This window comes from Neophocaena asiaeorientalis, unplaced genomic scaffold, assembly GCF_003031525.2.
Source record: "Neophocaena asiaeorientalis asiaeorientalis breed wild unplaced genomic scaffold, Neophocaena_asiaeorientalis_V1.1 scaffold521, whole genome shotgun sequence".
NCBI classification, from domain to species: domain Eukaryota; kingdom Metazoa; phylum Chordata; class Mammalia; order Artiodactyla; family Phocoenidae; genus Neophocaena; species Neophocaena asiaeorientalis.
Genome location: NW_020174712.1, coordinates 2,455,011 through 2,478,627, shown reverse-complemented (window position 1 = coordinate 2,478,627; position 23,617 = coordinate 2,455,011). Strand labels below are relative to the sequence as shown.

Below are 23,617 nucleotides of genomic sequence, written 5' to 3'. Positions count from 1 at the left end.
ATGATGAAACACCCCCATTCCGGTTAGAAGACAGCTGCTACCCCAAGAGCCCTCACCCCTAATTCAGAAACTGTAGAGTTAGCGCCTGGCCGGGGAGGCTCTCCTGAACCCTGTTCTGGTGGTTGGCCTCCTTCTTTTCCAGTTGCTTGGTGCCAGGCTGTACTGGTTACCCCGCGTTTTGAGTGCCCCCCACCGCTCTTCCTTTGCCTCTTCGTACGCACATAGCTCACTTCCCCACTAGGTCCCCCAGCCATGCACTGAGCTCTGTGCATTTAGGAGACCTAGTCACTGTTGTTTCTGTTTTCAGCAGCGTTTAACACAGGGCCTCGCTGCTAGTAAGTGCTTGGTGTTATCTGATGATTGATTGAGACCAGGAGACATTCAGATGGACAGATGTCTCATAGACGGTGTCACTGACAAGAATGTACATTTCATTGTTCCAGGTTTGTATGTTATGATCCTGTGCAAGGCTTAGATCTTGTAGCTGAGATCAAGGCGTTGAAAATCTCCGGAGGCGCCCCAGACTGAGTAGCTGGCAGGGACCTTGCTGTCACACCATCCAACCAACCAGCTCACCGGGGAGGGACCCGCAATGCAGAGGGTATGCCCAGCAGCCCAAGCAGGCTAGATGCCGGAGGCGGTGCCGGGCTACGTTTCCCCTCCTGGCATGAGTCAGAGAGCAGCACGTCAGACTCCAGGGCCTCTCTGCAGGGCACGCAGGGACTCTAGCTGAGGTCCTGGGACAGACCGCCTCCGATGAGCCAGGCCCTTAGCCTGCCGGGGCCCTTGCCTAGAGTCTCCTTCCTCCAGAGCAGCCCGCTCAGTCAGCTTGGCCTCGGCACTAGCCCGGGTGCCTGTGACGTGCGCTGTACTGCCCTCCCTGGCACGCTTCTTTCCATCACAGGGCGATGCGGAGTATTTTTGTCTCCCCCTGGATAGAAAGTCCATGTGCAGCTTGGGCCGGCACTGTTACCCTGCGTCCTGGGTGCCGCGGGCTGTTGCAGGCGCTCCGGTTAGCAGTTGTATTTACCGCTGCCCGTAGTCGGGAACTGACAGAGACTCTAGCCAGGCAGGTGACAGAGAGGAGGTGGGGCGCTGGTCTCCAAGATGGGGTGCATGTGCCCCAGGTTGGGGAGACCATCTATAAGGGTGCAGGTGGATGTATTAGAACTTCTGTAGGTATTTATTTTTTAGCTTTCTTTTTAAATTCATAATTGTATGTTTCATAATGTTCAGAAAATATTTGTACATGTGTACAGTTTATAAATAAGTGTGTCTACATATCAGGGTTACATTTACTTATGATTTTTGATGCATTGTCAGAAGTTTAGAGAGCCAGAAAATTGACTCCTTCTCTGCCACCAGTATGGCAAGACCCCTCCAAATGCCATTTTTAAAAGAAAGGGATTTGTTAGTTAAGGGGGGATAGACACTGCTTTGTGACACTGGGTTGTGATTCGTGTCAAATTAGCCTCTGACTTTAGGAGAGCCAGGTTAAATCTGGAAGATGTTTTGCCTTTGGCCAAAACTTGACAATGTAGAAAGAAGCATCTTTAGGACAAGGATTTCATTTTTTTTCTGTTTTATTCATTCACTCCTGTGCCTCAGGCAGTGCTTGATGTAGAGTGGGTGCTACCTAAATATTCTCAGTGTGTACATATGTACCTTTTTCTTGCATGACAATTAAATACCATGCTGGGTTGGCCACTTCAAGTCAATATTTGAGTTGGCTTTCTCCGTTTAAACCTTTGATCAGTGGCAGGTTACAGCATCTGTGCCCATTTTACTCCTCTTAACTAAGTTCTCAAAGCTGTAGGATCGTAGAGCTAAAACGGGCCTCAGAAGTGTCACTTGAATGATAAGAAGTTTGGGATTTGCTTTTAAATTGTTTTTTAAGAATGAAACAATGCTGACAAGATGTTGATCATTATTGAAACTGAAGCTGGGGTTATTATTGGGTACATGGTGGCTTCTTATACTACCCTGTATACTTTTGAATAGATTTGGAAATTTTCATAATAAAAATTTAAACAAAACATAAAGGGAAAATTAAGACCCCCAACTAGCGTCACCTGTTCCGAGGAGGTATGGCCAGATGGGACAATCTCTTTTTTTCCCCTTCCTTCTTTTAAACACTGGGTCATTATTCTATAATCCTCTGTAACTGGTTAGATTCGTTTTGTCTTTAGCTTCCCCAGGGCTCATCACCTCTTATAGTTACCTGAACTCTGGGTGTAACCCTCGCTCACCGAGGCCTCCCTCATCCCTTCTCACACAGCGAGCCAAATCCTGCTTAAACCTTTTCTCTGTTTCTCCTGTCGCTTTCCTGCCGCACCACTGACGGTGTCCCCAGAGCTGAGATCTGTCAACGCTCAAAAGTGGATTTCTCCCAAGTTTGGGAGTAGCTGGCCTTGCTCTCTCTCTGGGTAGAAATCTGCCTTTTATTCTGTGTTCCACTCACCCCTGCTTTGTTAGCCATTTCTCTGGTTTATCTGTCCCTTTGGAACCTTGGTCTGTTTTCAGAGGTGTAAGTATCTGTACCCAACCTTGTGTCCCCTCAGCCTGCTTATCCAGGTCACTGACATTTGCAACCTCTGGGAGCTGCAAGGGCTGGTCCTGCTTCCCTCTGGCTCCTGCACCAGCTTTGCTCAGACTGCCGCCAGGCTGCTCTCCTGGGAGAGAGGCGTGTCGGGGCCTCTGGTCTATGTCACTGTTGTCCTTAACCTACCCGCCACCCCGAGTGCTGCCAGCACAGGCCGGGCCTTGACGTTTCCCCACCCCCAGCTGCCTCTGCCTGTTCCTGTCTGGCTCTCGGCTCGCTGGACCGCCCTCCCTCTGTGCTCCAGCCCATACACAGTGCTTTCTCCCCTCTGGCTCCTGGAGCCCAGGGCCCTGCATAGTTTGGTTAACTCCTGCAGGTGTGTTAACTCTTACAGGTGTGTTAACTCTTACAGGTGCGTTAACTCCTGCAGGTGCGTTAACTCCTGCAGGTGCATTAACTCCTGCAGGTGAGTTAACTCCTGCAGGTGAGTTAACTCCTGCAGGTGTGTTAACTCTTACAGGTTAGGGCAGACGGTGAGAGCTTAGATATATATTTTCTGGGAGGGGCTTTCACCCCATCTGTCACTTTGCTGGAAGGACAGGTTACCACCCAGGGCCCTTTCTGGAGCAGGTGGGAAATACATAAATACAGGAGAAAATGAACTGACCTGACCTAGTTATAGCTTGTTTTTTTTAACAATGGGCTGTTTTCTTTTTATGTCCTGCCATCACAGTAGTTTCTGGGTGGGTGGGATCCTGTTATTTAGTCCCAAGTGCCGGGACTGCCTGGCCAGCTTTTGCCTCCTTGAGCATCACCTTGGAGATGCTCTGTGGTGTTGGAGACAGAAGGGGCGGAGCTTCCCTCTGTTCCCCCTCCCTTCCTTGTCCCCCGGGGGCCTACGCAGGCAGCAGGGGGCTGGCTCAGGTTTTGCAGCTCACGGGGCACAGCCAGTACCTGGACAGAGAGCTCCGTGCCTGTGGGTCTAGCGTTCTTTCATGATTCTGTTCTGGCCCCTCCCATGGCCACTACCGGAAGTTGCTAGCTTTGGACAGAGCATCTGAAGGGACCCCAGGACTTCGGTGCCTTCTCTGTGTGCAGCTGCTCAAACAAATGGACCTCCTCCCGGTCCTGAGGCCCTTAGAGGAGGGCCCCTGCCAGCTGGGTCCAGCCCTGGTCGTTGTGAAAGACGTGGGTCCGGTCCTGTTTCCTGTTCGATTGTTGTCCCCTCCTCTCGGGGAGCCTTCTGCTTCGGGGTTTACTTTGTGGTTCATCGCATGCCAGGAAGGTAGAGAATCTTTTCTTCTGGATTGTTTAGTGGCCACACGAATTTTATTTCTTCTCCAGCTATTATCATAACAGGCTCTCCTTGTGTTGCCTGACTGCCCCATACCACGGTGTCATTCTCTGTGACATGCAGGCCCCCAGACGTAATCAGGACCCTCCCTGTGCCCAGATCAGCTGAAACAACATGGCTGTCAGACCCACTGATGAGCGGGAAGCCTCACCTGCAGGAGCCTCTTCTGTCTTGGTTCTTGCAGAAGCCTGGGGTCAGCCTAACAAACAGCCACCTGGTCTCCAGCCGCTGAAGCAGAGCCGGCTGACTGTGGGTCTGCTCTGTCCAGGGCTGTTCCCTTCTCTGGCTCTTCCTGGGAAACGGCCCTGCCCCGTCGTGACTCGTATCTAGATACCACTTAACAGTAGTGAATCGCTGTTCGAAGACCAGCGGAGACATCTTGCTTCTCTTCGGAATGTTTTTTTTGAATGGAAACATTTCCTCTTAAATCCATGCCACTAAAATTTCACCCTGACAGAGAGGCTTTTAGGTGACCTGCATATCTTCACCAGGCAGGGCCTGACTATAATTATCGTTTTCCCAAGTGGATGTGCCTGACAGGTCTCTGTATCTGTGTTGAAGAGAGAAGGGAGGAGAGCTGTGTGCTTGGTGGTTTTTTTTCTCTCTGGGGAATGCTGGACAGGTCCTGCTTCGAGCATTCCTTGCATCCCAGATGGCCACCCACCCATCCACGCTCTGGGCCTTTCTAAGGGCTCCTCACGCCAGCCCGCCATTGTGTTCCAGCCCCTGGGCAGTTTCTCTGGTTGGGAGGATTTGCTTTCCTTTCAGAGATAAAACTCACTTATAGAAGTTGGTGGCCAACCCTGGGGTCAGGCTCTGGACTCAGCCCTTCCTCTGGCATTGGCTGTTCTATTTAAGAAAGGGGTTTGCTGTCTTGTCTTCCTCATGGGCAGCCTTGATTTGTTGTAAACTAACCCGCAATCACATGTCTGAATGTATTTCTACAAAGGAGAAGTGAGGACCCTTGCCCTTAGATGACCTTGGGGGTGACATCATACATAAGTGAAAGAGTTTGAGAAATAGGCAATGGGAAGATGGGAAAATGGACATCCTGAGATAGCCTCTCAGTCAGTGGCTTGCCATCCTGTCTGCTGGTTTGTTTCTTTCCCCTTCAGGTCCCCTGGAAGGTGCTGCTTCCTCCCAGCTCACTGCCTCATAGCAGCAGCGAGGGTGCCAGGGGAAGATGCTGAAGTTTGGAAATGGCCTGAATACCCGCTTTCTCTTTGGAGAATCACAGCTCTGTGTACATACACATCTTCCAGAGGCTTGCAGTAGAGAACTGGGCAGAATCACAGAGGGTCGTTCATGACTCAGGAAATGTTTAGGAAGCACCTGTTCTGGGCAGGGCACCATGTTAAGCACTGAGGGCATCTTGAGACGGTTGGGCCAGGGCTCCGGTCGGTGAGGAGGGGTAGCCTCTCCCCAAGGGAAGCATACACTCACCATAAGCGCAAAACAGGAGACGCTAAGGACCACACGAGGGCTACAACTAAAGCATTCCTGGAATTCAGAGGAAGGACTCCCGGCTTCTGACTGAGTGGGTCCTGTAAGAATTTATTCGGGAAAGCAGCCTCTGGCCTTTGGGTAGGATTTGGACATCTTTTTTTTTTTTTTGGCTGCGTTGGGTCTTCACTGCTGTGCGCAGGCCTCTCATTGCGGTGGCTTCTCCTGCTGCAGAGCACGGGCTCTAGGCGCGCGGGCCCCAGTGCTTGTGGCTCGCAGGCTCAGTAGTTCTGGCTCGCAGGCTCTAGAGCGCAGGCTCAGTAGTTGTGGTGCACGGGCCCAGCTGCTCCGTGGCATGTGAGATCTTCCCAGACCAGGGCTCAAACCCACGTCCCCTGCACTGGCAGGCGGACTCTCAGCCACTGCGCCACCAGGGAAGCCCTGGACATCTTAAAGCAGGACCAGGGAGGAGAGCTGTAGGTGAGGGGGACTGCGGAGTGGGTTTGGAGGCACAGGGACCTTCTTCTGGGCTTTGGGGGGCTTGTACGGTGCAGCAAGGGCAGGGGTGCCTAGGAGGAACGGAGGTGGCGTGCGCTGTGACACCTGCCTCCGTGGCGGCCCTGAGGCTGGGTCGGCAGGGGAGCCCGGAGGAGCAGGGGGAGAGGGGGGATCGCCCTTCCACTTGCGCCAGGACGAGGGCCTACAGATGCCTCACGGCCACCTCCGCACTTCATGGCTCCACCACCATTCTCCAGACTCCAAAACTCACCTTCCAATTCCTTCTCTTTTTTCCATTTATATCCACTTAGTTACCGAATCCTGGTACGTATTGTTTTTTCAGTGATTAAATTTTTTAAAATTCTGGTAAAATATGAGTAATATAAAATTTACCATTTTAACCATCGCTAAGTGTGCCATTCCGTGGCGTTAAGTACATTTCCAGTGTTGTATAACCATCACCACACTCTAGTCCAGACTTCTCATCTTCCGAAGCAGAAACTGTACTGTGAAGCAGTAACCCCCCCCACCCCCGTGTGTCTTCTTCTGTCTCTATGAATTCACCTGTGTTAGGCCCCTGGTATAAGCAGAATCGTATGGTATGCGTCCTTTTGTGTCTGGCTTCTCTCACTTGGCATAACGTTTTCAAGGTTCACCCACGTCATGGCGTGTATCAGAATTTCCGTCTTTTGTAAAGGCTGAAGAATATTCCATCGTGTGCATGCACCGCATTCTGTTTACCTCTTCACCAGTGGGTGGACATTGGGGGTCACATCGCAGCTTTTTAAAGCCCCATGTGTCCTCGCTTTTTGTCATCCTCTGCGTTGTGTCCCACCTTTGTGTAGATTTGAATCACCGTGTGCCTGGGTCCCAGCACTTGCCTCTTAAGGTCCAGTGGCCTTGCCCTCAGCCCAGCCTCTAGTCCTGTTCTTGTGTGGAGCTGGGCAGGGACTTGACCTTCCCCGCACGGTTTCCTGGCCTTTGCATTGACAGTAACAACTCCGTGCAGTGAGGACTGTTACTACACGTGCTCTCATGGGTGACTGCTCAGCACCGGCCTGACACGTGCTACGTGCTTAACTCACAGTGGCCTCACAGACATCGTAACCTCACGCTGATTTCCCCAAACATCTTCCTTCCCATCTCCCGTGCAACTTACCCTGTCATGCGTTCTGGATTAACTTGCTCCAAATCCTTGAGCTGAGGTGGGGAGCTGCTTCTCATCCCCGGAGCCTGAAGTCACGCTCATTTTCTTAGGCCACACTCACCTCCTGCATCCACACACAGCTCCCCCGAGACGGTGTGATGGTGTCCACAGTTTCTTTTGCACCTATTGGCACCTTGTTATTCTCTATTTTCTGTCTGTATTGTTGTTATGCGGTTTACTTCCAAGCCTCATGAATGGCGTCTGCAAGTTTTCGAAGTTTGTACCCCCAAGTGGATATTAAATCATGTACATGTCCAATAGAAGGTGAGGTTTCCCCAAACCCTCTTTCAGTCCTCGCGTTAAAAGTCTTACCAAGCCTTTCACGCTACAGAGTGCTCTCTCGGGCGCTTTATTTTGAACAACATCAGTAGAGGGGGCAACCTGTCTTTTTTTTTTCATGTATTTATTTTATTTATTTATTTTTGTTTGCGTTGGGTCTTCATTGCTGCACTCGGGCTTTCTCTAGTTGAGGCGCGCGGGCTTCTCATTGCGGTGGCTTCTCTTGTTGTGGAGCACGGGCTCTAGGCGCGCAAGCTTCAGTAGTTGTGGCTTGCGGGCTCTAGAGCGCAGGCTCAGTAGTTGTGGCGCACGGGCATAGTTGCTCCGTGGCATGTGGGATCCTCCCGGACCAGGGCTCGAACCCGTGTCCCCTGCATTAGCAGCCGGATTCTCAACCACTGTGCCACCAGGGAAGCCCGGGCACCCTGTCTTGAAGCCACACCTGCCAATCCGAATCTTGGGTTCTTGTAAAAGTCTAAGGCAAAGAAATTGAATGCTGGCTGGGTAGTTACTTCTGGGGGTTGGACTCTACAAAGGCAAGCGTTGGATATTATTATAAAAACCTTATAAACATCAGTTTAAAAAGCAGTGAAGTATGTGGTTTAGTTATATGAATATGGACCCATAGTACAGATTTTTTTTTTAACTGTCCTAACATTATACAGATGTGGTCCTGTGACCTGGGAGAATTTTTGCAGTGGTAGCTACAGATGGGAGTTCAAAAAATGCTTCCACTTAACCAGCTTAAATGGAAGAGAAAAATGTGAAGATAGGCCACAGAAAACTGTTAATCCTCAAAATGTGGCTTTGGAGATTCTGAAGACCCTGTTGGAAGAAGCATGTTCAAAGACTTTGAATAAAATATTAATGAAATGTGAATAGAAAACCAGTAAATATTTCTAAAGTAATGTATATTGTTGTGTGACTTAAATATATGTATAGCTTGGTGAATACAGAGACTATAATAAGCAGGCATTTGACCAGTTTCATCTGGTGCCTAAAAGTTGATCTGTTCCAGTTGGGCATGTTATATTTGGAATCTCTTTATTTTGGGATGTATGTGGTAGTGGTGGCCGGTGGCCAGTGTGAACGGGTGAGGCCTGGCCCTAATCTTACTGGAAGAAAGTCAGTCTAGCCCTATACTTGCCTGTGAAAGCTTTGTGTCCCGCTCTGGGACAGCTTTGTGTCCCGCTCTGGGACAGCTTTAAGGAGATGGGAGTGCTTGAGTGTAGAATTACTCGGCTTGCCTCGACTATTTCAATAGAACAGTTTTCTAAAAACAAAGCATCTCCACTCCCTTTGTCCTTTTAAAATCTTCTTGGAAATGGAACTGGGGATCCACACACAGAATCGTTTTAATGAAAATTAGGTGGCTTTAAGGTTTACTATGCTTCCTTGGGGAGGAAAGCCCCAAGGCGGCGGATGGGGATAATTCCCTGTGGAACTACTTGCTCCTTGTGCCTGGGATCCCTGAGTGACCCAAGTGGTCCTTGTCCTTCTTGTGCTCAGGATGAGGAGATGGTCCAGGGGCAGCGACCGCTGTCAGGAATTCCTCCGTGGGATGGGGTTGGAACAGCAGACCTGGGCACCTCTGTGGAGCTTCTGTAGCTCCCACTCTCTACAGGGAGCCTGATTGCTCTTTCGGTTCCAGGGGGGATGGTTCAAGCAAATCTAGCTTTAGGTACTTTGCCAGCCAGGGTTAAGGAGCAAGAATCCAGCGGGTCTGGAGAGGCCCCGTTGAAAGAACAGCACACGGTCTGGCTGCTGCTCTCTTGTTGCTCTCGAGGCCGAGCTGTGCCCAGCTAGTGCCGGACACAGAGGGCACTTTCAGGCCTCTGTAAATAGCCTGTTGTGCAGGGGAGGAGGTGGATAAAGAATGGCAGCATCTCGCCAGTTTGGCTTTTTGCTACTTGAAAGCGAGACGTCAGGACTTCTTCATTTGCTGCTGCCGGGGCAAGGGTACTATTTATGTGGGTTTGTTTGAGGGCTGCATTCCTGGTGAAATAGTCCATCAAACCACTATTATTCAGCTGGATGAAAGCTCGAGGAACTTTAGAAGGAGAGAAACATCCAGCTCACCCATTTGGGGGATTTATAAATGACACGAAGAAAATAAAATGCTAATGTAAGTATACGTTTGCAGAATCACAGGAGCTGTGCATGCGTGTGTGTGTGTGTCCATAGAGAATGATGCCCTTGTGAGTCACCTCTGGCCCTGATCCACTTTTTTCCTGGTGCAAACAGGATGGTAAGAGGTGACCCTTTGTGTGCAGTAGGCCTTGAACCCACGTGCTCCCAGGCCAAGGTAAAGGGGTGAATGCTAGCGGTTCTGTAGGACGTGGAGAGGGAGATGGATTTCAGATGCCGAGCTCTCCTAATACTGTGGCGTGTGAGTGCTGGAGGGACCTGTAGAGGCCGCCTGCTCTCATGGTTCCTAACCTGGGGTGTGGGCTGCGGGGGGCTTGTGAGCCCCAGGTGCAAACAGGTACGTGCATGTTCTCAGTGGAGCGAGTCAGCGGCCCAGCACAGGGTAAGAATTGTTCCTGTAGAGGAAAACGCATGAGTTTAGTTGGGTTGGTGTCCCGGTCTTGGGAGATACCTTCCGGAAGCCTTGTTAAGTGCCCAGCCTCTGTTTCCTCATCAGATTTTATATTTTGATGTTTAAGTGAGACACACGATGTGAAAGCCTTTCCAAAACACCACATTGATGCTGATTGTATCATTTAGCTCCTCTTCCCAAAGTTCGGGCAGATGGGTGCCAGGATTTCTGTTTTCTGACAGTCATGCAGTCCAGTTTCTATTCCCCTGCTCGCACATCTATTTCTACCCAGGTCTATTTAAAGGCGTCCTCTGCTCTGGTTCTTTGCAGTGAGCTTGTGCCAGGTTTCCCCCACCATTGGTACACTCCCCGTCATCCTGTGGTTTTAGACTCCAGCTTTATAGGAATTTCAAAAGACTCAACTGAGCGAGCTCACTTTCTGTCGGTGTGAGAGTAGCTATAGGGAAGGAGGAGCTGGCTGCCAGTAGGCTTGTGTGTGCAACAAATACTGGCCGCTTAAGCCGGCTTAAAAGCCGACTGAATCATGTTCTTAGCAAACAGCACCATGATTATATGCCTGGGCTATAAAAAACTTCCTGAGATGGTGATGTGGAAATTTAAGAATTAGGAAAAAGATTCCAACTAGAGCACCGCTGGAACGAGCATAAAATCTGGGTTTTAACCTCTTGTTGGCAAGTACGTGAGTCTTGATACTTCTTAGAGACCTGCTGGGACTGTCTTAAGACGTGGTGTTTGTGTTCAGCTGGAGCATTGAAAGGCTATTTATTGTGGCTAATTTTCTTTGAATGTAGGTCTGCCTCCATTTCTAAATAGCCCAAGTGCCGTTTCCTTAAGAGCAGTTAAATAGCAGGGAAAAGATTTATAACGCTCCCCGTTCACATCGAAGAGTTCTCCCTTGCATGGCTCTGCATGAGGCACTGCCTTCGTTCTTCCCTGTGTGGACTGTAGTTCTCCCATGGACAGCATTAGCCCATTTGTTCAGCAAAGTGGACTTGCAGCTCGCTACCTGGCTGCCAGCTAAAAGGCATGAATTAAACTGCGATAGCTTTTCATCATCACCCACGAAAGATAAGAATTTAGCTGGATTGAAATCCTTAGTGTTACAGATTAGTACCTAATAAAATATTCTTGCATGGGTGCTACTGAATCAGCACTTTTCTGTTTTGTTTTGTTTTGTTTAAGTTTTCTTTCCTAAACTTATTTCTAGAAATAGACTTCTTTCTTAGTATAATGCTACCTAATCATCAATTTTCTGGGTTTCGTTTTTTTTTTTTTTAAGTTTTCTTTCCTAGACTTCTAGAAGTAGACATTTCTTTCTTAGTACAAAGCTACCGAATCAGCAATTTTCTGGGTTTTGTTTTTTCTTTTTTTTAAGTTTTATTTCCTAGACTTACTTCTAGAAGTAGACATTTCTTTCTTAGTGCAATGCTACCGAATCAGCCATTTTCTGGGTTTTGTTTTTTCTTTTTTTAAAGTTTTCTCTCCTAGACTTACTTCTAGAAATAGACTTATTTCTTTCTTAGTATAATGCTACCGAATCAGCCATTTTCTGGGTTCTGTTTTGTTTTAAGTTTTCTCTCCTAGACCTATTTCTAGAAGCAGACGTTTCTTCCTTAGTACAAAGCTACCGAATCAGCCATTTCCTGGGTTCTGTTTTGTTTTAAGTTTTCTCTCCTAGACCTATTTCTAGAAGCAGACGTTTCTTCCTTAGTACAACGCCGTCTACTTGTAGCTTGCCTATAGCTGATGCTGAATATAATAGAATATAAAAAATTAATCACTTGTTTATGACCGTGTTTGTTTATGGGGGGATGATTTAATATTCTCACACAGGGATGTGAGTCTGTTGAACAACTCCTGTAAATTCGCACGATCTAGGTTTCATGGAAATGACTTCAGGGACTTTGGGGAGAGAGGAGGGAAGGGCAGGCTTGTGTGTAATAAATAGGGTGGGTACCTCCCCTCCAGACTCGAAGTGGTGTGAGGTGATGCAGACAGCCAGAATGATTGGAGGGAAAGGCAGGTGTGCACATTGTATGCGTAAGGTTTCTGCGCATCCGTGGGGTTACAATACTGTTTATGAAATCTGACCACTCGGGGCCAGTAAGACCTGGACTTGATTTGTCTGCTTATCCTCGAGGTCTCGGTGTAAACATCCCCTCCTCAGAGGGGTCTTCCCTGATCACTGGATCTTAACGGTGCTAACACTCACTCCACCTTGCAGACAGATACTGCTTGTTTATCTCCCCCACTAGCTGGTTAGCCCGTTGAGAGCCCAGCTCTCACTTTCTTCCCAGCTCCTAGCCCACACAAGATGCACAGATTTGTTGGATGGCTGGGGTAGTTCAGTTCGAGTTATGAATTCATCTAGAAGAAACCTGCTGTCAGTGTACCGATAATCAGTTACTTTCTTGATCTGTCTTATGTCTGTTTGACATGACCACCCAACATCTGATCGTTCATTTCAGTGGTTTAAAAAAAAAATATGCCCATTGTCTCTCCTTCTTGGGATGCTGAGCAGAAAGAAAACAGTGTCTGTCTTTGGAACTGGCACCGGCATTGACACTCACTGGTCCTGTCCCTGCCCAGTGGGGTGACTGCGCCCAGCTTCTCATTGGCCTATCCTCCACTGTCTGTTCTCTTGGGAAGTCAAGTACGGACTTTGTCTGCTAGTTACCTTTAGCCCAGTGGGCAGCAGCACAGGACTGCGCATGTGACGGATGCCCTGAGAGACCTTGGCAGGCTGGCTAAGCACCGGGTGAGCACGTCCACCCCCTACTCCGCCCCTACCCCGCGGCCTAGTCTGTTTCTGCAGGGGTGTGTCACCCAGCAGCCAGCTGTTGGTGGCACAGATGGTGAGTGGTTTTATAAGTGCTGGTGCTTTCTCTGCACAGTTATGACCTGCAGAAATGCACTTACCTGCTCCTTCTCTGTTGTCATGTTAAAGCTCAAAATTGTCTGTGTGTCTGTGTGTGTGTATGTATGCCTACACAGGGCTGTTGTAGCACAAGATTGCATTACATTGCCTCCTAGAGAGCTGACGGCCAGTGAAAGCCCCTGATATTCTGCAGCTCTGTAAAAAGATATATACGGTGATGTAGAGTTAAATTTGAAGAGGATTTCTATATTTGGAAAAAAAAAAACGATTTTCAGTCTTGGGACCTAGCTATTTAAAAAACATAAAATAAGGAGCTCAAAAATACCGTCTGAATTAATGATAAAGGTTAACACGTCGCATTGCCAGGCAGTTTTTGAGAAAAGTCTTTCAGATCGTTTCCTAGGATTTCCTTCCCTGTACTGCCAAACATACTTTAGAGCAGTTATTCATCAATAATTTTCTAATTAGAATTATTCTTATTTGTTCTCTGTACTGCACATTAATTTTTACATTGATATATATATATATATAAATTGTTTATAATATTCAATTTGCGGCTTTAATATCTATATGGGGCTGTTCATCTGATTTTCTTCTGTGTGTTTTGGCTTCTTAATTTTGTATGTAAACTCCTCGTAGTTGTGTCATCTTTTGTTACCTCTGTCTCTTACTGTTCTCCATGCAGGACTAATCACAGAATGTCAGTAGAGGAAATAATAATAATGCCCAACGTGGATTGAGCACATTGTGGTGCCTCACACCATTCTAAGCTCTTTATGTGAACCATTTAGTCCTTATAAAAGCCCTGGGAGGGGCTTCCCTGGTGGCGCAGTGGTTGGGAGTCCGCCTGCCGATGCAGGGGACACGGGTTCGTGCCCCGGTCTGGGGAGATCCCACATGCTGCGAAGTGGCTGGGCCCATGAGCCATGGCCACTGAGCCTGCGCGTCAGGAGCCTGTGCTCCGCAACGGGGGAGGCCACAACAGTGAGAGGCCTGCGTACTGCAAAAAAAAAAAAAAAAAGCCCTGTGAGATAGGTGCTGTTTTTCTGGTTGAGGAAACTGAGGCACAGAAAGGGCAAGTGATTTGTCCCCAGTCATACAGCTGATAAGCTGGGGGGGGTGGGATTTGGCTGTAGAATCTAGGATCTTAAATACTATTTTGTACTTTCTCTCAAATACTATGCTATAATCTCTCTAGATATTTGCTAGATAAATATCTCTAGATATTTATGCACACCCTTTTATCATTTATTTTAGCTATAATAGCTTGAGGAATATAAGTGACACTGTTTTGTTAGAATAGCCAACGCCAGATTCCCCTGCGCTTATACGGCTGCTTTTGTGGGGAAGGTGAGGGGCCCACTCAAAACCCGGCTTGGTCTCTTTCACCAGCTGGGGAGCTTGTGCTGAGCTTTGTCAGAAGAAATGGAAACTGATGGCCTTTGGGTGGTTCGGGCTACTTTCTGCTCTCTGTTCTTCTCCCCATCAGCTGTGATAATGAGAGTTGAGTGTGTTTGATTAGGTGGAAGAGAACGAGAGAGAGAATATAAGGCAGGAAAATAGTAACTTATGCCCCTTGTTGTGAACATTTTATGGCGGGAATTCTGAGTGACTAAATCTTTTTAATATGGTCAACGAAAACTTTACACAAGATGATAGAAGTAAAACGAATTCCTAAAATGTTTTTAGAAAAATGAGATTTAACAGCCAGGAAAAGACCTGGACCATCAGCCTGTGGCTTTAATGCCCCCGATTGGTCAGCCAGCGTCGAGCTGATGATCGGCCCCGGGGAGTCTGGAGCAGCATTGCGCCACCCTGGAATGAACGTGACGTTTTTCTCTCCGGCAGATATCGGTGTAGGGTGCTACCAACCCAGGACGATGCAAGCCCACGAGCTGTCCCAGTTCTTTCGGATGCCAGAGATGGTTGACTTCCGGCAGTACGTGCGCACCCTTCCAACCAACACACTCATGGGCTTCGGTGCGTTCGCGGCGCTCACCACCTTCTGGTATGCCACGCGGCCGCGGGCCCTGAAGCCACCGTGCGACCTGGCCATGCAGTCGGTGCAGGTGGCGGTAAGTGGAGCCTGGCCGCCCCCGGGCCTCTGCCTCTCTCCCCACAGGTTCCAGGCCCCATCGAAGGCGGCGTCGGGCAAGATCCTAGTCACAAGCAGATATTGGTGGGGCACTTTGTAAACTGAAATGTGCTCCCCAAACAGAAATTCAGCAGTGATGAGAAGAGGAGGGCAAAAAAATAGGGCAGAGGGACACAGGCAGTGATGCTGCTTGGGTGTCTGGCCACATCACATGGAGCAGAGGCTCGTCCCGTAATCTCATGGGGCTTCTGCCCTGCGCTGGGCTCTGAGCTGTGCCCGGAGGATCCTGAGAGGGGAAAGGACAGGGACAGGGTCCCTGCCCTCAGCGGAGAAGAGGGTTGTCAATTGTTAGAGAAAGAAGGATTTCACCTGTGGGTGTCTGATACCTGGAACACATTGCACAGGGGTTAAAAAGGACTCAGGGATTTCTTTTTTTTGTTTTTTTGGGCTGCATACTCATTAATTGCTTCTTTATATCAATTTTTTTTTAGTTGAGATTTTAGAACAGTTTTAGATTTACAGAAAAATTACAGAATTTCCATAAATCCCACATCTATTTCTGCTATTATTAACATCTAACATTAGTATGGTACATCTGTTTTTTGGTTTTGTTAAGCTTTTTTTTTAATTCTTGAATTTTATTTTATTTTTTTATACAGAAGCTTCTTATTAGTTATCTGTTTTATACATATTAGTGTATACATGTCAATCCCAATCTCCCAATTCATCCCACCACCACCTCCCCACCCCCGCCGCTTTCCCTCCTTGGTATCCATATGTTTGTTCTCTACATCTGTGTCTCTGTTTCTGCCTTGCAAACAGGTCCATCTGTACTATCTTTCTAGATTCCACATATATGCATTAATATATGATACTTGTTTTTCTCTTTCTGACTTACTTCACTCTATATGACAGTCTCTAGATCCATCCACGTCTCTACAAGTGACCCAATTTCATTCCTTTTTATAGCTGAGTAATATTCCATTGTATTGTATTGTATTGTATTGTATACATATTGTATATATGTACCACATCTTCTTTATCCATTCGTCTGTCGATGGGCATTTAGGTTGCTTCCATGACCTGGCTATTGTAAATAGTGCTGCAGTGAACATTAGGGTGCATGTGTCTTTTTGAATTATGGTTTCCTCTGGGTATATGCCCAGTAGTGGGATTGCTGGGTCATATGGTAATTCTATTTTTAGTTTTATAAGGAACCTCCAGTGGCTGTATCAATTTACATTCCCACCAACAGTGCAAGAGGGTTCCCTTTTCTCCACACCCTCTCCAGCATTTGTTGTTTGTAGATTTTCTGATGATGCCCATTCTAACCGGCATGAGGTGATACCTCATTGTAGTTTTGATTTGCATTTCTCTAATAATTAGTGATGTTGAGCAGCTTTTCATGTGCCTCTTGGCCATCTGCATGTCTTCTTTGGAGAAATGCCTATTTAGGTGTTCTGCCCATTTTTGGATTGGGTTGTTTGTTTTTTTGATATTGAGCTGAATGAGCTGCTTGTGTATTTTGGAGATAAATCCGTCATCCGTTGATTCATTTGCAAATATTTCTCCCATTCTGAGGGTTGTCTTTTCGACTTGTTTATAGTTTCCTTTGCTGTGCAAAAGCTTTTAAATTTCATTAGGTCCTATTTGTTTATATTTGTTTGTACTTCCATTACTCTAGGAGGTGGATCAAAAAAGATCTTGCTGTGATTTATGTCAAAGAATATTCTTCCTGTTTACATCTAAGAGTTTTATACTGTCCAGTCTTACATTTAGGTCTTGAATCCATTTTGAGTTTATTTTTGTGTATGGTGTTAGGGATTGTTCTAATTTCATTCTTTTACATGTAGCTGTCTAGTTTTCCTGGCACCACTTATTGAAGAGACTGTCTTTTCTTCATTGTGTATCCTTGGCTCCTTTGTCATAGATTAGTTGACTATAGGTGCTTGAGTTTATCTCTGGGTTTTCTATCCCGCTCCATTGATCTGTATTTCTGTTTTTGTGCCATTACCATATTGTCTTGATTACTGTAGCTTTGTAGTGTAGTCTGAAGTCAGGGAGTCTGATTCCTCTAGCTCTGTTTTTTTCCCTCAAGATTGCTTTGGCTATTCAGGGTCTTTTTGCCTCCTTACAAGCTTTAAGATTTTTTGTTCTAATTCTGTAAAAAGTGCCATTGTTAATTTGATAGGGACTGCATTGAATCTGTAGATTGCTTTGGGTAGTAGAGTCATTTTCACAATATTGATTCTTCCAGTCCAAGAACATGGTATATCTCTCCATCTGTTTGAGTCATCTTTAATTTCTTTCATCAGTGTCTTATAGATTTCTGAGTACAAGGCTTTTACCTCCTTAGGTAAACCTTAGTTAGATTTATTCCTAGGTATTTTATTCTTTTTGTTGCAGTGGTGAATGGGATTGTTTCCTTAATTTCTCTTTCAGATCTTTTGTTGTTAGTGTATAGGAATGCAAGAGGTTTCTGTGCATTAATTTTGTATCCTGCAACTTTACCAAATTCATTGATTAGCTCTAGTAGTTTTCTGGTGGCATCTTTAGGATTCTCTATGTATAGTATCATGTCATCTGCAAACAGTGACAGTTTTACTTCTTCTTTTCCAATTTGTACTCCTTTTATTTATTTTTCTTCTCTGATTGCTGTGGCTAGGACTTACAAAACTGTATTGAATAATAGTTGTGAGAGTGGACATCCTTGTCTTGTTCCTGATCTCAGAGGAAATGCTTTCAGGTTTTCACCATTGAGAATGATGTTTGCTGTGGGTTTGTCATATATGGCCTTTATTATGTTGAGGTAGGTTCCCTCTATGCCCACTTTCTGGAGAGTTTTTATCATAAGTGGGTGTTGAGTTTTGTCAAAAGCCTTTTCTGCATCTATTGAGATGATCATATGGTTTTAATTCTTCAATTTGTTAATATCACATTGATTGATTTGTGTATATTGAAGAATCCTTGCATCCCTGGGATAAATCTCACTTGATCATGGTGTGTGATCTTTTTAACGTGTTGTTGGATTCTGTTTGCTAGTATTTTGTTGTAGGTTTTTGCATCTATATTCATTAGTGATATTGGTCTGTAATTTTCTTATTTTGTAGTATCTTTCTCTGATTTTGGTGTCAGGGTGATGGTGGCCTCATAGAATGAGTTTGGGAGTGTTCCTTCCTCTGCAATTTTTTGGAAAAGTTTGAGAAGGATAGGTGTTAACTCTTCTTTAAATGTTTGATAGAATTCACCTGTGAGGCCCTCTGGTCCTGGGCTTTTGTTTGTTGGACAATTTTTAATCACAGTTTCAATTTCATTACTTGTGATTGGTCTGTTTTTATTTTCTATTTCTTCCTGGTTCAGTCTCGGAAGGTTGTGCTTTTCTAAGAATTTGTCCATTTCTTCCAGGTTGTCCATTTTATTGGCATAGAGTTGCTTGTAGTAGTCTCTTAGGATGCTTTGTAATTTCTGCGGTGTCTGTTGCAACTTCTCCTGTTTCATTTCTAATTTGATTAATTTGAGTCCTCTCCCTCTTTTTCTTGATGAGTCTGGCTAATGGTTTATCAATTTTGTTTATCTTCTCAAAGAACCAGCTTTTAGTTTTATTGATCTTTGCTATTGTTTTCTTTGTTTCTATTTCATTTATTTCTGCTCTGATCTTTATGATTTCTTTCCATCTACTAACTTTGGGTTTTGTTTGTTCTTCTTTCTCTGGTTCCTTTAGGTGTAAGGTTAGATAGTTTTTTGAGGTTTTTCTTGTTTCTTGAGGTAGGATTGTATTGCTATAAACTTTGCTCTTAGAACTGCTTTTGCTTCATCCCATAGGTTTTGGATGGTCGTGTTTTCATTGTCTCTAGGTAGTTTTTGATTTCCTCTTTGATTTCTTCAGTGATCTCTTGGTTATTTAGTAATGTATTGTTTAGCCTCCATGTGTTCGTGCTTTTTACATTTTTCTCCCTGTAATTTACTTCTAATCTCAGTGTTGTGGTCGGAAAAAATGCTTGATACGATTTCAGTTTTCTTAAATTTACCGAGGCTTGACTTGTGACCCAAGATGTGATCTATCCTGGAGAGTGTTCTGTGTACACTTGGGAAGAAAGTGTAATCTGCTGTTTTCAGGTGGAATGGTGCATAAATATCAATTAAATCTATCTGGTCTGTAGTGTCATTTAAAGCTTTTGTTTCCTTATTAATTTTCTGTATGGATGATCTGTCCATTGGTGTAAGTGAGGTTTTAAAATCCGCCACTGTTGTTGTGTTACTGTTGATTTCCTCTTTTATAGCTGTTAACATTTGCCTTATGTGTTGAGGTGCTCCTATGTTGGGTGCATATGTATTTATAATTGTTATTATATCTTCTTCTTGGATTGATCCCTTAATCATTATGTAGTGTCCTTCCCTGTCTCTTGTACCATCCTTTAGAGTCTATTCTATCTGATATGAGTATTGCTACTCCAGCTTTCATTTGATTTCCATTTGCATGGAATATCTCTTTGCATCCCCTCACTTTCAGTCTGTATGTGTCCCTAGGTCTGAAGTGCATCTCTGTATACGGCTTATATACGGGTCTTGTTTTTGTATCCATTCAATGAGCCTGTTCTTTTGGTTGGAGCATTTAATCCATTGACATTTAAGGTAATTATTGATATGTGTGTTCTGAATTACCATTTTCTGAATTGTTCTGGGTTTGTTTTTGTAGGTCCTTTTCTTCTCTTGTGTTTCCCACTTAGAGAAGTTTCTTTAGCATTTGTTGTAGAGCTGGTTTGGTGGTGCTGAATTCTCTTAGCTTTTGCTTGTCTGGAAAGCTTTTGATTTCTCCGTCAAATCTGAATGAGGCCCTTGCTGCGTAATCTTGGTTATAGGTTCTTTCCTTTCATCACTTTAAATATATCATGCCACTCCCTTCTGGCTTGTGGAGTTTCTGCTGAGAAAGCAGCTGTTAACCTTGTGGGAGTGCTTTTGTATGTTATTTGTCATTTTTCCCTTGTTGCTTTTAATAATTTTTTTTGTCTTTAATTTTTGTCAGTTTGATTACTATGTGTCTTGGCATGTTTCTCCTTGGTTTTATCCTGCCTGGGACCCTCTGCGCTTCCTGGACTTGGGTGGCTATTTCCCATGTTGGGGAATTTTTTTACCGTAATCTCTGCAAATATTTTCTCAGGTTCTTTCTCTTTTTCTTCTCCTTCTGGGACCACTATAATGCGAATGTTGTTGCGTTTAATGTCCAGAGGTCTCTTAGGCTGTCTTCATTTCTTTTTGTTCTCTTTTCTTTATTCTGTTCCTCAGCAGTGAATTCCACCATTCTGTCTTCCAGGTCACTTATCCGTTCTTCTGAGTCCGTTATTCTGGTATTGATTCCTTCTAGCGTACTTTTCATTTTAGTTATTGTATCGTTCATCTCTGTTTGTTTGTTCTTTAATTCTTCTAGATCTTTGTTAAACATTTCTTGAATATTCTCAATCTTTGCCTCCATTCTTTTTCTGAGGTCCTGGATCATCTTCACTATCATTATTCTGAATTCTTTTTCTGGAAGGTTGCTTATCTCTACTTCATTTAGTTGTTTTTCTGGGGTTTTATTTTGTTCCTTCATCTGGTACATAGCCCTCTGCCTTTTCATCTTGTCTATCTTTCTGTGAATATGGTTTTCGTTCCACACGCTGCAGGATTGTAGTTCTTCTTGCTTCTGCTATCTGCCCTCTGGTGGATGAGTCTATCTAAGAGGCTTGTGCAAGTTTCCTGATGGGAGGGACTGGTGGTGGGTAGAGCTGGGTGTTGCTCTGGTGGGCAGAGCTCAGTAAAACTTTAATCTGCTTGTCTAGTGATGGGTGGGGCTGAGATCCCTCCCTGTTAGTTGTTTGGCCTGAGGCAACCCAGCACTGGAGCCTGCAGTGTCCTTGTCCCTGAGGTGAGCCACAGCCACCACCCCCACCACCACCACCACCACCCCCGCCTCTGCAGGAGACCCTCCAACACTAGCAGGTAGGTCTGTCTCAGTCTCCCATGGGGTCACTGCTCCTTCCCCTTGTTCCCAATCCACACACTACTTTGTGTGTGCCCTCCAAGAGTGGAGTCTCTGTTTCCCCCAGTCCTGTCGAAGTCCTGCAATCAAATCCCACTAGCCTTCAAAGTCTGATTCTCTGGGAATTCCTCCTCCCATTGCCAGACCCCCAGATTGGGAAGCCCGACGTGGGGCTCAGAGCCTTCACTCCAGTGGGTGGACTTCTGTGGTATAAGTGTTCTGCAGTCTGTGAGTCACCCACGCAGCGGTTATGGGATTTGATTTTATTGTGACTGTGCCCCTCCTACCATCTCACTGGGGCTTCTCCTTTGTCTTTGGATGTGGCGTATCTTTTTTTGGTGAGTTCCGGTGTCTTCCTGTTGACGATTGTTCAGCAGTTAGTTGTGATTCTGGTGCCTCTCGCATGAGGGAGTTGGGACTTGGGGAGGTCTAATAGGATGAGGCCGGACTGGGAGCCTGCAGGGTTAATGTGGCCACAGAATTTAGGATGGGTGTGAAGAATCAAGGACATTCAAGAGGTGTGTAAGGTGGGATAGGGAGGGTGGGAGGGAGGGAGACGTAAGAGGGAGGAGGTATGGGAACATATGTATATGTATAACTGATTCACTTTGTTATAAAGCAGAAACTAACACACCATTGTAAAGCAATTATACTCCAATAAAGATGTAAAAAAAAAAATCAGGAAAAAAAAAGAGATGTGTAAGGTAGAGTTGGGTGCCATGGTTGTGTTTAACTTGGCCAAACAAAAGGTCAGGCTCTCATCGCTCTAAGAACCAAGCAGAGAGTGATGTTCCGTAATTCGGGCTTACTGCGGGGGGAGGTGATCGGGAAGTCCAAAGGGAGGGTCTCAGCGCTCCTGCTCTACCTTCCTTCCCTTGAGAATCTCTTTTTAAGGTTAATAGAAAAGATGAAGCAGCCAGGTGTTCACTGGTGCTTTGACTCTTTTTTTTTTTATTTTTTGCGGTACGCGGGCCTCTCACTGTTGTGGCCTCTCCCGTTGCGGAGCACAGGCTCCGGACGCGCAGGCTCAGCGGCCATGGCTCACGGGCCCAGCCGCTCCATGGCATGGGGGATCTTCCCGGACCAGGGCACGAACCCACGTCCCCTGCATCGGCAGGCAGACTCCCAACCACTGCGCCACCAGCGAAGCCCTGGTGCTTTGACTCTTCACCTACTCTCTGTAGTTTCCTGCTTTCCCCTACCCAGGTCAGAATTCATTTTCAGAATTTATGACTCGCAAAAGAAAAACATTGGGAAACAGAGAATCACCTCAAGTACTTTTAGATGTAGCAGTGAATTGTCGCCCCGCACCCCCTCCCTGCCCTCCTCTGACCTGGACTGATGGTCGAGCAGGAGAGTGTGTCCTTCCAAATGAAGCCCTGGCCTAATTAATACCTTTTTGTTATTTACAGGGTTTCGGTTCTTTGTTTCATTTCAGACAATTTCTTGGATTCATTAATGTGAAACTCTTAAAATATATAAAATGATATGTCGGTGTAATTCATGCCAAAATGTAAAAATAGAATGAACTACTACTGAGGAAAGCTGGCTTTGCATTTTATTTCTAGTTAGAAGGTAAACTTAGTATTTCACAACGTAAATAGAAGTTAATTTTTTCTAATATGTGTGAAGTTTTTGGCATCCCTTCTCTTCTGGCAGAGGACCTGGTGTCTCACCGTAGCATTGCCATCACTCTGAAAAGAGTACTTGGCCAGTATAGATTTAAGATATTTTTAATTAAGCAGTAACTGTAAAAATTTAAAAAGCCAAATTCTTATCGTATGAGAAATTGGAGAGGCACTTACAATGTGGTTTTTAAGTTCCAGTTTAGCATAAAGTCATTGAGCCTTATTAAAATAATCATACATGTTCTCTGTAGAACAATTTAAAACTGCAGATAAGCAGAAAGAAAATTAAAATCTCTAATTCCATTACCTGGGGTATGGCTTCCTGATTTTTCTCCTTGCTTATAGGAATAGATTTAGCTCTGATTTTCAGAATTTGTAGGTCTTAGGAAGAGATACAAAATTTGCTTTGCATATCTAAAAAAGAACTTAAAATATTGAATTTGGGATTATGATACTTAGTAACATAGATACTTTTATCTAGCTAGCATCGTCATATGGACTTGCATGGCAGAAAGAGTAACTTAATTCATTAAGTGTTAATCAGGAGCCTGTCTGGCTGGCACTGTTGAAGGGGCTGATCAGCCGAATAAAGCATTGTTGCTTTGTTCCCACTTTGAAGCCAAGCAAGCACCATTTGCCCATCCCCACCTTCACACCCCCCTCCCATTTTGCATAGGCAGTTTTTTCACCCTCCTCTTCCCATAAACTCTTCATGGCTGTGAGAATGAGAGGAATCTGCCCTTTGGGTTTGGCTGCATCTCATCACTACCCACACGGGCTGCTTCCCAGTCACACTTTTCTTTTAAAGCAGCAGCACAGTGGGGACTTCCCTGGCCGTCCAGTGGTTAGGACTCCACGATTCCACTGCAGGGAGTGTGGGTTCCATCCCAGGTCACGGCACTAAGATCCTGCAGGACCCACAGTGTGGCCAAAAAAAAAAGGAAGAAAATAAATAAATAAAGCAGCAGCACAGAGGTTCTGGATAAGTTAAAGCTTCTAAAATTTCCTTTTACAAATCAGGGTAATAAAGTGGATGTTAGCACCCGTGCTGTAGACCTGTGCAGGAAAGGTGATACAGACACACGCTGTAGAATAGGGCAGCGAAACTGGAGTTGGC

The 23,617-nt window shown here is 45.6% G+C and overlaps 1 protein-coding gene across 2 annotated transcripts in view; it reads left to right on the top strand.

Moving 5' to 3' along the window:
• ACSL1 (acyl-CoA synthetase long chain family member 1) overlaps positions 1-23,617 on the top strand; it is a 66,859-nt gene that overhangs the window by 5,970 nt on the left and 37,272 nt on the right. Inside the window, exon 2 of one of the 2 annotated variants that reach the window (XM_024759948.1) lies at positions 14,610-14,836. In XM_024759948.1, coding sequence (XP_024615716.1) covers positions 14,642-14,836 — 195 coding nt within the window. In that variant the 5' untranslated portion in view covers positions 14,610-14,641. Of the gene's footprint in view, positions 1-14,609; positions 14,837-23,617 lie in introns of those variants that run through there. The other variant, XM_024759949.1, reaches the window with a different exon arrangement.